The sequence below is a fragment of the Lotus japonicus genome, chromosome 2 (genome assembly GCF_012489685.1).
Source record: "Lotus japonicus ecotype B-129 chromosome 2, LjGifu_v1.2".
In the NCBI taxonomy this organism is placed as follows: Eukaryota; Viridiplantae; Streptophyta; class Magnoliopsida; order Fabales; family Fabaceae; genus Lotus; species Lotus japonicus.
The window spans coordinates 73,029,549-73,044,179 of NC_080042.1; the positions used below are offsets into that span (position 1 = coordinate 73,029,549).

At 33.1% G+C, this 14,631-nt stretch overlaps 1 protein-coding gene across 3 annotated transcripts; it reads left to right on the forward strand.

Annotated features, from left to right (window-relative positions):
• Positions 1 to 290: 290 nt before the first annotated feature.
• Positions 291 to 10,832, forward strand: LOC130739399 (CSC1-like protein HYP1). 3 transcript variants are annotated; one of them, XM_057591674.1, is made up of 12 exons: positions 312 to 443; positions 574 to 650; positions 2,369 to 2,748; positions 3,286 to 3,435; positions 4,811 to 4,874; positions 4,971 to 5,180; positions 5,523 to 5,711; positions 6,424 to 6,722; positions 7,687 to 7,963; positions 9,006 to 9,281; positions 9,997 to 10,230; positions 10,353 to 10,832. In XM_057591674.1, exons 3-12 carry the CDS (start codon positions 2,468 to 2,470, stop codon positions 10,500 to 10,502), a joined length of 2,130 nt encoding a protein of 709 aa, XP_057447657.1. In that variant the 5' UTR covers positions 312 to 443; positions 574 to 650; positions 2,369 to 2,467; the 3' UTR covers positions 10,503 to 10,832. The 3 variants fall into 3 exon arrangements, with proteins under 3 accessions (XP_057447655.1, XP_057447657.1, XP_057447656.1); XM_057591673.1 differs by lacking the exon at positions 574 to 650 and adding an exon at positions 1,175 to 1,321 and having other exon boundaries at positions 323 to 443; XM_057591672.1 differs by lacking the exon at positions 574 to 650 and having other exon boundaries at positions 291 to 443.
• Positions 10,833 to 14,631: the final 3,799 nt, after the last annotated feature.

Consider the following 14,631-nt stretch of genomic DNA (forward strand, 5'->3'; position numbering starts at 1 on the left):
TAGATTCCGGCCTAAACATTCCCGGAAATCCTTTTCCAATCCGTGAAACAAACGCCCCGTTAGAATTGAACTCTCAACCTGAATTGAAGCAACCACTTTTATTAGTGCAACTAACAGGAATGGGTAAGCCAACAATACATGTATCTAAATATAGTTTTTTAGACCCAAATTTATCAAATTAAAATTAATTAATTTAATAAATCTTTTAACTTTTTTGTTTTAAAAAATCTGGTAAACCTTGAAAGTTGAAACAGACGAAACCAACCTATAGTCAAAAAAGCCCGATGAAGTGAGACTACACCACGTGGATGTTGCTTTCATTTGAGAGAGTGCCACCGAAGACACGTTGTTGAGTAAGTAAGTGGCTTCCTTCCTTCTTCAATCTTGGTCCTTCCTATTCACCGCCAACGCTACTTCACTTTCCGACGTGCTTCTCTCACCAGGTTCTCTCTCTCTCTCTCTCTCTCTCTCGCACTAACTCTTCATTTTCTCTGCTTTCTTCACCTCAGTTATACACATGATCTATGTTCGATTACTATGAATATTCTAATTTGAGCAAATTGCTATTAACAGTGTTTCTGGGTTGTGCTTCATTTTACGCTTAAGGGAATGGGAACTGATGGATGGAGTATCATGAACCCCAATTAGAGGTTTTATCATCCTAGATTTCAATCACTTTTAAAATTTCTAAACGTTTGAGTGAAATTATTCAGACTCCAAAACCTCCCAATTTTGGGGGAGCTAAAAAATATAACCACAACAAGGTTTTATACGGGTTTAGCGGGTTAGGAGTGATCATGGTAGTAAGTGTCGTACAATTCACCGATACGATACGCGATACGATACATTTTTTAGGGGTTGGCGATGCGAATTGTATGTGTGATCTGTCCCCTGAAACGCAAACGAATCGTATGGATTGAATCAGGAATCGTTGAATCGCGATTTGTAGACGAGTGCGATTACAAATCGCACTGAGTGATAGATATTCATACACCAGCTTGAGGGGAGAGTTGTAGTAGCCTATTCTGGGGTGGAATATTTTTTCTTCCTATGTGCAATTATTAGGACATATTTGAATAAAATTTATTAGGATTCATGTGCATTAGTCTGTAAATATTAGAGCCCATAATTTATATATTCTTTGTGAATAATCTCTTTTTATCATATTTATTAGGAATTGGCGAGAATTCAAGGGCCAACGGTATGCTTGGATATATAATAATGGTGGAATGAAATGGAATAAAACAAACTTACTATACCATTCTTTGGATATTGAAATGAATAAAGCTTTCATTCGACAGTAAACAAAGTAACTGGCGAGGTAAGTAGATTAGTGAATAATAACTTGGTTCCTTCCATACACCCAAATTGAGGGAAAGAACAATTGGGGTGTATCGGGTGGAATGGAATGGAACGTTCCTGTTTCTTTCATATTCCATTTCATCTGATTTAAACAAGTCAAGCAGTGACAAATAATGTCATTCAATACCGTTTTGTTCTATTCCATCAATCCAAACATAGTCTCCAAGTCTTCCATTAAAATCTAACCAAGATTTTTCCTGTTGCTTTTCCCAATGCTTATAGATTGAATGACATTTATTCTATGTTTGGAGAACTAACTCAAGGTTTTCCAAAAATGTTAAATCAGTTATATTCTAGATATTTCAGTATGCGAATGAAAAATCAATTGGTGGTCAGTTTTTAAATTTACTCAATCACATAATATAAACATCAGAAGAACCTCTTTTCCAGTAGGTCATCAGCATAAATCCAATGAAGGCTATAAATTGAATGAAACATTGAATCTTAGTGGGTGCCTGGCGTTCCATGGATGAGTAACTAGAAGTGAAATTTACTGCTAAATAAGCAAAACAAACATGCTAGGACCAAACCCTTCTACCTGTTCGTGAAGAAAATTGAACAGATAAATGAACCCTGAAAACATCCTAGATTAAGATTTGATGGGCACTGGAACATGTGAAGTTTGCTGTTAGAAGAAAGAGAATATAGACACCAAAAAACTGTAAGGATTGTACTCAACCCATAGTTGTCCCTATTCTTTATGCAAGAAATATCGCCTAGCTTCATTCCAAAGTAAAGTAAAAATAAAAAAACACCCTTTGGTTGAATTCAAATAATGTGAGAAATTTGCACTCAGTTCATGCTTATGAAGTCACCTATTTTGTTGGAGAACATGCATATTATTATTACCATATGCTAAAGTGAGGATCCTACTGTATGATTGGTGGTAATCGTGGATAATTAATTGCCAATTATTTGAATACCATATATGTTAATTACAAGGGATTAGGGATCTTTTTATTGATTATGTTCCAGATCGTGTACTAATGGTGTATTATTTATGCAGGTTCAGCAATTGCGAGATTCATTTCCTCTGATTTCAGGCTTACAGTTGTGTTACTGGGTCTAAAGAACCAATCCTGTGGTTTTGAACCAGATTTCAACGATGATTCTTTCTGCTCTTCTAACTTCTGTTGCAATTAATCTTGGTCTCTGTCTTTTATTTTTCACCCTATACTCTATATTGAGAAAGCAGCCTGGTAATATCACTGTATATGTACCGCGCTTAGTCGCTGAAGGAAAAGTCAAAGAGGGTGGTCAATTTAACTTGGAGCGGTTGTTACCTACTGCTGGTTGGGTTAGAAAGGCATGGGAGCCTTCCGAGGAAGATTTTTTATCAAATTCTGGCTTAGATGCTTTTGTCTTCATGCGCATATTTATCTTTAGGTGATGTAAAATGTTTGATTGATTGCAAGTTTGAAGTTGTGTCATGTCATTTCTTACTACCGGAATCTATTAGCCAGCTGAGGCTCTTAGGATTTTACTTATTTTGATGGATATTCCTGCATTGTTAGTATTGAGGTTCAGTGCCAGGCTTAATTTTTATTTTTTGTATACGTTAATGAGCATATATTACTTCTGCATCAGAAGAGGACTTTTTATATTATTCTATTATTGGTTCATACAGTTATATTCAATTCACTTCTATTTATTCTTATTTTCTTACTTGATTGATATCTAGTTTTTGCTGCTTATTTAGTTAAATGTCTAACTTCAAGTGGATTTATGTTTTCAATATGTCACTAACTAGTTAAAGTGACACTTAAATTTTACCTGATTGATGAGGCAATGACTTGTTCATGAGAATTTCTATCCACATTGCTGCAAAACATTTATTCGTCTTTCTATTCTATGTGGCCTTATTGTATTATCTTTGAGCGGCTCTTTTATTTGCTTCAGCTGATCCTGTTCCCTCTTGTACAGTTTAAAAGTATTTACTTTTGGTGGAATTATTGGGATGTTCGTTCTACTTCCGATTAATTACATGGGGAGTCAGCTTAGTGATGATTCAGAGTTTCAATACAAGTCTTTGGACTCCTTCAGTATTTCTAATGTTAACAATGGTTCAAACAGGTGGGTATTATAGACCTAGGTGGTTTTAACTCTTAGGTATTATTTATCTACGGTAAAGAACAATACATATATGGAAAATTGATATGTTGTAGCCTTGTAGGTACTCTTTTGACATCATATTTATTCAGAAAGTTTCATTTTCTTGAATCAAAGACCTGTTTTCATATGTGAGGATTTATGTGTATGAGTTGTTGTAATTTTCTTTATGGTGAATGAAACTGAAGAGTGAAGAAGCCTAGTCCTGCCTACATTTTTACCATCCAAGTATATTTAAGCAAGTATGCTCCAACTTGACATGCTTCTGACTTGCATGGCAAGGCCTCAGTGCTTACAAAGTAAGAAATTAGTTTTGGATTTTTACCCTCAAGATGACCATCAACACTGTAACTACTACATAGATTAATCTCAATCATTGTTTTATTGCCTGCCAACTTTGTGAGAGAAATTGTTCATTATGCAGAACTCCATGAACTTCTCCTGATCTTTGGAGTTTCATTACCATGTTTATGCGCAATAAAACATTTTAAACAAACTACAATTTCTGCACTTTCAGCACCTTTGTTCTCTATTCGTTTTTTCACCACTTTGTTTTCTTAATTTATTTTTCCTCAGTGGTGAAAAGAAAAAAATTGAAGAAATTAGCAGTTAGCTATTCACCTCTATAGACTAGAGCTAATAGCTGGAACAGAAAACTTATTGTTATTTGATTCAACTAAATGAAACAAAAATTATTGGACAAGCAGCATATCACAGGTGTTGGGGTCTTGGTAATCTCACAGTCATCACTAGTGGTTTCTATGTTTATTTTCAATTAAGTTGATTTTATCGTCTTATAACATTCTGCATCCTTGAGTGAGTGACTTCTATATATTCCTATAAAATTATTTGATTGAATGAGTATGGAGTGTTGGATATACTCCAGAGTTAATCTTGTTGTGGTTTAAATTTTTAATCCATAACATTATTGTCATAAATTCAAATCATAAATAATCCATCATTTTGATGTATAAGAGGAGATTGATGTATAAGCTTATACAATACAATGTGAGCACCAAACAATGGATAAGCCCATAATGTATTGTATAAGCTTATACTATCATGCCTAATACGGTGTACCAAACGAGCCCTTAGAGTAAGATTTCACTTTTCAAGTTATGTTGTAAAATCTTGGTTTTAGATACTTATTTTCTTCAACAAAATATGGAACTTTATTTGACACCTAGGACAAAATTTAATGTTTATTCAGTTTTATGATTATACATGTTTAAATGAAATATGTGTTTCTTTTTCCTTTATTTTTCAAAAATTTGTTGCTTTCTACTTAGTTATTATTTATAAATGAAAATTCTGATACCTAGATTTTGCTTTCATCAAGGTTATGGATCCATTTTTCTGCTGCATATGTTTTTACTGGAGTTGTTTGCTATCTTCTTTACTACGTAAGTTTTTGCTTTGTAAATGCTCTCATATTTTTCCTCTTATTTTGTTAATTTAATGATTGAATATCTTGTTTAATTTTATTGCCTTGTATATAGGAGTATGGGTACATTGCATCGAAAAGAATTGCTTGCTTTTATTCATCCGAGCCTCAACCTCATCAGTTCACGTTATTAGTCCGTGGTATTCCTGTTCCACCTGGAAGCACATGTAGTGATACTGTTGAGCGCTTTTTCCTGGAGTATCACCCTTCTACATATCTTTCACATTCAGTGGTCCGTCGAAGCAGTAAACTTCAGAATCTGATTGTAAGTGTTTCTCTGGAGCTCCAATTGATTCAATCTTTTCCACTGATAGTTGTTTAATTTTGCATTGTAAATTGTTTGCATGTACTGCCTCGCTTTTGTTATTACGGGGAGAGTATATCTTATAAATATCTGCATGTCATCTGTGGATCATTGATGAAATAGAAATTTTCTTACCATTAAAAAAGAATGCATTAAGAGAGAAGAAGTCCAGTGTTTGAGTATCAAACGATATGTGTCTTCAGAGTGTTGAACTTCTTAAATTTATACTTGTACCTAGATTCAATTCTTTCTTCTAATATTGCCTATGTCATGCTTTTTACTATTAAAGTTTATTCTTTGAAGACTGATGCAGATAAACTGTACAAAAAGCTTACCCATTTGAAACAAAAAAGTGATCCTCCAAAAAGGCAGAGGCGTGAAGGGTGTTTGGGACTTTATGGGCGTAAAGTTGATATTTTAGATCACTACGAAAGGCGACTGGGGGATATAGAAGATAATGTGAGAATGGAACAGTCCTCAGCGGCAGCAAAGGTAAGTAACTATTCATGTCTGGACATTATTAACCTTCAACGATCACGTGTTAATTGAATTATCATATTTCTTCGAAGGGTTTTTTAATATCTTCTCTGTCCAATAATGAACTGAACTAATCTGATTATCATTTTAACTAAACCATCAATTTAAACCCAAAGTGATTGTCATGGCATACTTAAATGAAATTGTTCTGTTGAGATTTGGTTTAATCTGGTATACCAATCTCGTCAATAATGGAAAAATGTGGTAGCAGGTAGCAAATATTTGCAGAACTGCATCTTCATATACTAGCTCTATTTTGAATGAGATTGGAGAAAGAAAATATGAATGGAAAAGCACTTGATCAGTTTGGCTTGCATATGGAGCAAATTGTTTCCAGAATTTCAAACCACTAACCATATACTGAACTGAAAACCAGTTTGGCTTGTTAGATAAATGAGCAAAACATGGCCATTTATTCTTAAAAGTTAAAACCAAATATGATCAGCAAAACAATTTCTCAGATTAGCTAGTGCAATCAGGATTGATTTTGTTTAGAACAGCACTGGTTTTCTTCTTTAAATTATATGTTGGTTACTAGATTTGGCTTTTGAAAAGTTATAGGCACGGATATTTTTCTTACAATAGGTATAACTTTAAAGTAGTTTGGTTCTTTTGAGAATGATATCTAATTCATCCATTTGTTCTATTAATCACATTCAACTTATAGGAAGTTCCTGCTGCCTTTGTCTCATTCAAGACACGATTTGGTGCTGCAACAGCTTTAAACATTCAAGAAAGTGTCAATCCTACGGAGTGGATTACTGAACAAGCTCCTGAGCCTCAAGATGTTTATTGGCCTTTCTTCAGTGTTTCATTCATTAAAAGATGGATCAGCAAGCTGGTGGTTTTTGTTGCATGTACTTCTCTTACAGTTCTATTTTTAATCCCAGTTGCAATTGTACAAGGTCTTACCCATCTTGATCAGTTGGAAACATGGTTTCCATTTTTGAAAGGCATACTAAGATTGTAAGTGGGAAATCTTACCTGAATTTAATCTTTGTCTATGATAACATGCATCGAAGTCATATCATGATATTACAATTACTTTTGCATGCAGACTTCCCTTCTCTACTTCATTGATATATGCAATATGTCATTTGACTTAGTCCTATAAAGCCTGTATAGGTTGTATTTCTTAGATTCCAAAGTCTTATCTAATTATAAAGTTCTAAAAAATGTTGATTAAATTTGTGATTATTGCTGATGCCATGTTGATAAGTACCAGCCTCCTGTAAGGGAGGTTTATGTGAGAAGAAATAAGAAGCACGGATTGGGAGCTAATGTTCCTTCACTTTTGGGTTAGTTAGTGCAACTGTATAGGGGAATAAATTGTACATGGTCTGTTAAGGCAGTTAGTGAAGTCAGTTGCTAACTACCTTAGGATATAAATAAGGGTAGTTAGTTGTAGTTGGTCAGGCAATTCAGAGACTGGACTCTTGAATTTCCAGAGGGGGATTCTTGTAATCTTGTGATTCCTAGGGTTCTTCGGTTGAAGGATCTCAGGGAAGAGTTGGTGGAATAATACGATTCTTTTCTTCTTGAATAAACTCCTCACATGTCAAACTTTGTCTTTTATTTTTTAACTATAAGAAGTTATCATCAAATGTATTTGCTGCCTAATATGTTTACTGAATTATTTATTCCCATTCACAGCTGCTTACCCGGAGAATTGGTTTGTTTATCTTTTTTTAGTACTTCTCCTATATAGAAATCCTTAATAACATAGCTAATATACTTATCATAGTATGTATACACAAATCTGAATACATGGTTTCCAGGATTACAAGATTTTCTATTCTTAAACATTTGACAACTTGAGTTAGTGATTGCAGAATTGTAGTTTTTTGTTTTATCATTAGCACCGACTCTTTTGGTCTTTCCTTATCATGGATTTCCAGCTGAAGTAGACTTGCCTGATATTTGTTTGCAGGTCAGTTGTGAGCCAGGTTATAACAGGATACCTTCCCAGTTTGATTCTTCAGTTGTTTCTGTCCTTTGTTCCACCTATTATGATCATGCTTTCATCCTTGCAAGGATACATTTCATGGAGTCAGATACAAAAAAGTGCATGTACTAAAGTATTATGGTTTACCATATGGAACATTTTCTTTGCAAATGTTCTATCAGGGTCAGCTCTTTATAGAGTGAACGTCTTTCTTGACCCCAAAGAGATACCCAGAATACTGGCTGAAGCTGTTCCATCACAGGTCAGAATAATTACTATTTGTCATCTCAAGAGGCAATTGTATAAACTATAAACTTTGTCAAAGTTCTCCAATATTTTGTTAAAGGAGATTGAGTTATCAGTGGTTTTCATTTGGTTAAATATGTTTAGTTCATGTAAAATAGTGTGTAATCTGAATTGGCCCCCGCAATTTTTTTGCATAGGTTTTGGTCCCTTTACAAAGAAGTTTGTTCAAAAAAGGTCCATGTGATGTCATAATGTTGACAGGACCCATTTTTGCGTAGTTACCAACCCACGTTGTAATCCTAGTCAGATGAAGGGCTATCCACATGGACTTTTTCTTCAGTTTTGTTCCCTTACAAATTTTTTCATCAATTTCAGTACCTTCTTTTAGAGTTTGAAAAACCCTAACAGCCAAATAGCACTTGAACAGGGGCAGTTAGGTAATTTAGTGAATAAAACACTGAATCTAATATTAAATAGAAACTCAAGAAGGAAATCCTTATTTACAAAGGGAAAACCTTTCATGAACAATTCCTACCTCTAACCTAATGAGATAGCTAAGTAGACTCTTAAAATAAAAGATGAACTCCTAAAATAAGTTTTATCTTCTTTCCTTTCTTTCGTTTGTGTAAGTGTGTGTGTGTGTGGGGGGGGGGGGGGGGGGGTTCTTGGGCGTGACAGATTAATCATTTTTAGCCTCTTAACCAATGTGGGACTTTATCATTTACACTTGGATTTTCAAAATAATGTAGTTGTTATTGAATTATAATATCTTTAACAAATGAACAGCAGGCAGCACCTGGTTTCTTGCAATTTTGAGCCCCTTTGGCTCCCTTTTTCTTTTATTGTTTATTTTAGAGGATGCACTACCTCCTATTTTAATCTGTACTGTTTTCTCTAATATAACTTATTTTATTTGTTAAAATCATTGTCAGTTCTTCAACTTGCTACTAATTTACAATGTCTTTAGTTGCAAGAAACAACATCTTTTATGAGGTTTATTAGACATTATTCCACAAATTTGAGGGCATGAATTTTAATATTTTATGTATTTGGTACAGGCATCGTTCTTTATAGCATATGTTGTGACATCTGGATGGACTGCTATAGCATCAGAACTCTTTCGATTGACTCAACTTATTTACAATTTTGTAAGTAGAATTTTTTGTAGAAACGGTGATGACAATTTTGAGCCCCCATCTCTTCCTTATCACAGTGAAATCCCTCGGATTCGTCTCTTTGGTCTTCTCGGTGTAACATACTTCATCCTTGCTCCACTGATACTTCCGTTTCTCTTGATCTACTTTTGTTTGGGATACATCATTTTCCGTAACCAGGTTAGCAAATCTATTTTTCCTTTCCAGTACATGCCTTTGTATTCATTTTTTGTTGTATGATATGCATTTGTATAATTTATTTCTGAAACAAGTGGATGGCATATCACATGTTTATCCAAAGTGCATGCTTTGAATACCCACTTAGATGAGAAAAAGGATAATGATAGTTAATGTGTTTGTCATAATTTTTATTTTGCTGCAAAAACTCACCAACAGCTGCTGCTTTTTTTTTTACTTTTGAGAGGAGGATGGGAAAAGCTTAAATACAATATTATGAACTTCTTTTTTTTTTTTTGGCCTTCTGGCTCCTCTTTGATTGTTCTTTCTGGGCCACTGTCCAATATTCTGTTCAATATAAAACAATATAGGATCACTTGATTATATATATGATTAATTTACTTTTTTGTTCTGTTATATATATATATAATGTAAACCTGAGATAAGATATTATTCTATATTAAAATTTCTGTTTCCAAAATTTATCTTGTGCTATCATTATTTTGTGGCTATGTTGGCATCTGATGTTTATATTTTCATCCATATAATTTAATTTAAATTTTAGATCTTTCTGACATGGACTTTAAATTCATAAACATTTAGGGATGAAACTTGAAAGCAGCACTTCATGGTGTATTGAATAAATTGTTGATATTATTTCTTTCTCTGTTTCATACCTTCAAATTCTAATGATATGTTAAATATCTTTTGGTGATAGCTGTTGAAAGTTTATGTTCCAAGGTATGAGACTGGAGGACAGTTTTGGCCTACAGTGCATCACTCCACCATATTTTCATTGATACTGATGCATGTAATTGCCATTGGACTTTTTGGTTTAAAGAAGCTTCCTCTAGCATCATTGTTGACTCTTCCTCTTCCAATTCTCACACTCCTATTCAACGAGTACTGCCAGAAACGGTTTCTCCCTATATTCAAGGACTATCCTGCTGAGGTACATTAATGGTTTGATAATTAAGAGACTCTTGTTACTTCTTATTTTGTTTTCCAATTGATTCATCACCCTTTGTTGTGTTTCCCCTTTTGTATCCTTATGAATAATCTTCTCTTATGCAGTGTTTGATTAAGAAGGACAGAGCTGACCAAAATGATCATAATATGTCTGAGTTTTATGATAAGATGGCTGATGCATACAATGATCCAGCTCTGAATCCAATCAAATATTCCGAGAGGCCTGATAGTCACACCTCTCCACTACTTGCATAGTTCTGAAGTTTAGTTCATAACTAAATATATGGCAGCTTGTAAATTGATGCTGGTTGCAACTGTATATACGGCAGCTTGCCTTCAATTCAACTTCTTTTCAAGTTTTATTTAATTTTCTTTGGTGTAGCTTGTGTGCCGTTTTCTTGTATATTGTTAGGATTGAGAATTTATGCTTGTAACGAGAATGGGAATGTGGGAACTTTTTGTTGTAAAATTATCAGAATAAGCAAGTGCCTGGGCCTTCTCTCTTGGCAACGGGAGTGTAAACTCGTTCTGGAAACTGCTGCAGTTCCTCCTAATAGATGTCTTTCCAACTTCCAAGGGTTTCAACTCGTGTCTTCAGTCTTATGGGGATTTAGCTTGCGTAACACCATAAGGTGAAAACAGAGACAATAACTGATCGAATTTGTAATAAATGTTTTCACAAAAGGATAGCCAAATTTTACACTACAATGCACCAAGCAAATTCATCTCTGCAGGGGAATGCTGCTTGCATAATATCAGTTTAAATATTCTTTTTTTGCAGAGAAAAAATATATTTGAAGCAGAATAAGTGCTCTTGCATAAGATATTTTTGCCATAGTATAAAAAATATAGAATTGGTCAAACACTACATGGGTTTTGTACTTTAGGGCCAACTTTGCTATGGATCTAAGCTCTAGTGAAATAGAGACAGGTGATTCTAAGTAACTTCCACATGGCAGAAGAATATTGCACAATGATATTTTCTATTTGGACCCAGTCAATTACTATATCTGAGATTTTTCTTAATATTATTATTATAAAGATGAATAAAAACTCTTAATTATTAATCATTCATTGCTAAGGAGATAAAGCATATTCTGTTATGCTAGAAATTGATTCTAGTTATGATAATAGAAAAAGGAATCAGCACACAATGGAGAAATTGTCTGCAGCATGTAACTTGTAAGTTCCAACTGAAAATTTATAGGAGCAGGTATTATCTTACTCATAATATGTCATGCACACTTTTGCCAGATTGAGACCTGTGATTTAAAAAACAGCATAATCATTTTTTTATAAAAAAATTTGTGTGGTGGTAGTTAATTTCAAAGAGATGACGATAGAAACTAAATTAATTGCATAAAGGCAAATTTTGTCAGTATATGAAGGACTTTGTCTCTTTTCTTTATATGGTGGTCCCAAGTGCATTCGTTAATTATATGCACCTAACCATTTGCTTATTATTATTATTGAAATTTATGCTTCAGTTGGGTTTCTCCTTAAGACCTTAACCATGGTTCTCAAATATGGTCCATGTACTGTGATATTATCTTGGAAGATGCTCTATGACTATGAGTATGATTGAGTTCAATTCCAAAATGTTTGTTGTTTAAACCATTTATTTTAAAATAATTTTTTTTTTGAAAGAATTTTAAAATAATTTTTTAATCGGAATTCAAGATATTTTATTCTATTTTTTCATTTACACCATTATTTAATAATTATTTCAGATTAATCAGTAAACTTTTTCTCATCTATATGGGTGGAATTGTGGAAGAAAAGTGTTAGTTATACTTTTGTCTAACATTTTTTGTTACTTAGTTAAAATTCATGTACGTTCTATATTTTTAGTGGATCACATTTAAATTTTATTCGATGTAACAAAAAAAAGTGAATCACATTTGAATTTTATTCAATTAATGAGAATATTTAAGAGTGTTAAAAATAACATTGCTAGCATTTTTTATAGACGAGATTTTACCTAACCAAGTATGAACTAATAAAAATTTAAGGCGTAAATCTTACCTATTACTTGTAATCGATTTTTTTTTCAGTTCCAATCTTGTCGTTAGGAAAGCATGCTATTGTGTAGTTTTATTTAACTAGATGGACTTAATGGAAAAGGAAGTGGATAGACTTAATGGAATTGATCAAAACATGACTCAATATTTCAAACCTGATCCCGTGAAAAACTTCTTTAATTTGAAACTATTTGTATTGACAAGGTTTGAATCTAGTTCTAGTAAAATTGAGACAATTGATCTCTTGGAAAGCTTCCACGTGGAAGGGGCTGAGCTGCTGAATGACATCTTACCTTGAATTATGTCAGCATGTCTTCCTCACGTACGCATGCCTAGTCAAGTTTATAGGGTTTAGTTTTGATATGCAGGGCCGTGTAGGGCCTTAGGCAAAATAGGCAATTGCCTAAGGCCCCCAATTTTTTTTTTTGGTATGTATATAGGTTATATTATTGTGACTTAAAAAAGTAGTGAAACAGTAAAAAATTAAGTAATATTAATTGTAACATGAATAATGCAATGTAAGAACTTAAGTGCAATGTGAGAAGCGCAATTTTGATAGTTATTAATAGTATTGTTTTGTATTAGTAAATTTATATTTTCTAGAAAAAAAATAAATATTAAATAAAATATATATTGTTTATACATTTAAAAAACTCAAAACAATAAATTGTGTTACTCATAACAATTAGTTTTTTTTTTACAAGAGGAAAATTTTATAACAATTAGTTTGCTTTGCACTCATTGTTTCTTCTCTAAAAAAATTCATTTTTCTACGTTGTAGTGAATTATCAAAGGAGATATTTGTTATTAAAATGTTGCAAAATCCCTCATTGATTCATTCATTGTCAGTATGTGAAGGACTATGTCCCCTTTAAAAGTGGTTTAATTTTAAAGGACATAAAGGCAAGATTTGTCAGTATGTGAAGGACTATGTCCCCTTCTTTGGTAGTTGATTGAAGTAGACTCCTCAAGATACAATACGCCCTGCATTCTTTTTTCCATGTTTGTTTTTTCCTCTGACTTCGACATAGGTTGCTTCTACGAAATTTCATATTCTACAACAGTCAGGATAAATAAATTTAATCAATTTGGATAATTTTTAGGAAGAGATGTTTTTATCTTCCAAAAAAGGTTTGTAAAATATTTTATCCATCAATAACATTTTAAAAAATGTTAATATAATAAGATTTATGTTGGTACATAAGTGATTTTAACTATTAATATAATATTAGAATGTTGAACGGTTAAGATTAAACTGTTAAAATGACTAAACAACCATCGCCACCGCACACGACCATTGCCATCCTTAGTTGCGTATCCTGTCAGGGATGTAGCTTATATTCAGGGGGTTCAAGTGAATTGTACTTATTTTCTTATATAATTTTTTTTAACCCCTGGAAATTTAAATTATACTAGTAGACCAAGTTTTACACCTATTTGCACAAAAAATCCACATATTTACACAATTATGACTTGTATAATTTCTGATGTATAAACATATATAAAGTTGTTTTTAACTTTATTTTTACCGATGTGTTCATTTGAAAAACTTGAACAGCTGACCCCGGGTCCTGGATCCGCCACTTGTCGGGAGTCCACCTTGATATGTTCTTCCCCACCACACCTGCCCTCAATCTCCAATTTTTTCTCAGACCTCTCAATGTAGATGATCGTCGCCAATATCTCAATGTAGGTTTGGGATACTCTGTTTTTTTTTTCCACGGTTCGAGGCTATGAGCAATTTCTCTAATATTCATCTAAAAGTGGAGGGGTTATATACTTTTATTTTAGAGTGTACTGAATCATGAGATAATTGAGAGTGAAGTATAAACATCTTTCTATGGTTGTTATCTGTATAGACAATTGTCGTGGTTTTTCTATGGTTTTAGAGTTTTCCAACACCAAAAATAGTAGGTGAATTTGTAGTTCTTAAGTTAATTTGTTTATGTTATGTAATGCACAATTAGAAAATTAGGGTTTTTAGTTCAATTTGCAACTCCGAGAGATAATTTTAATTTCTTAAATGTCAGGAACCTCGTCCTTCATGTTCCACATATATTGAACTTCCAAATCTTCCTCTACGTTTAAATTGTATGTTTTCTATTGGTCTATATCATTTAAGGTACCACACCTTGATCTGACTTAAGGTACTATAGCAAGCACCAAAATACTATACTACACATTATTGTGCTATTCTTGTTTGAAAAAGAAAAACAATATTAACTTATTAAGTGTATAAAGGTTGCTGTAAGCCTGAAACAATGAGGTTTGCGTTTTATTTGCGTTTGATGTACCATATGGCTTATGGGCATAAATCACCACAAAAAAAGGGCATTAATCAACAATATTTTACACGAAAATTA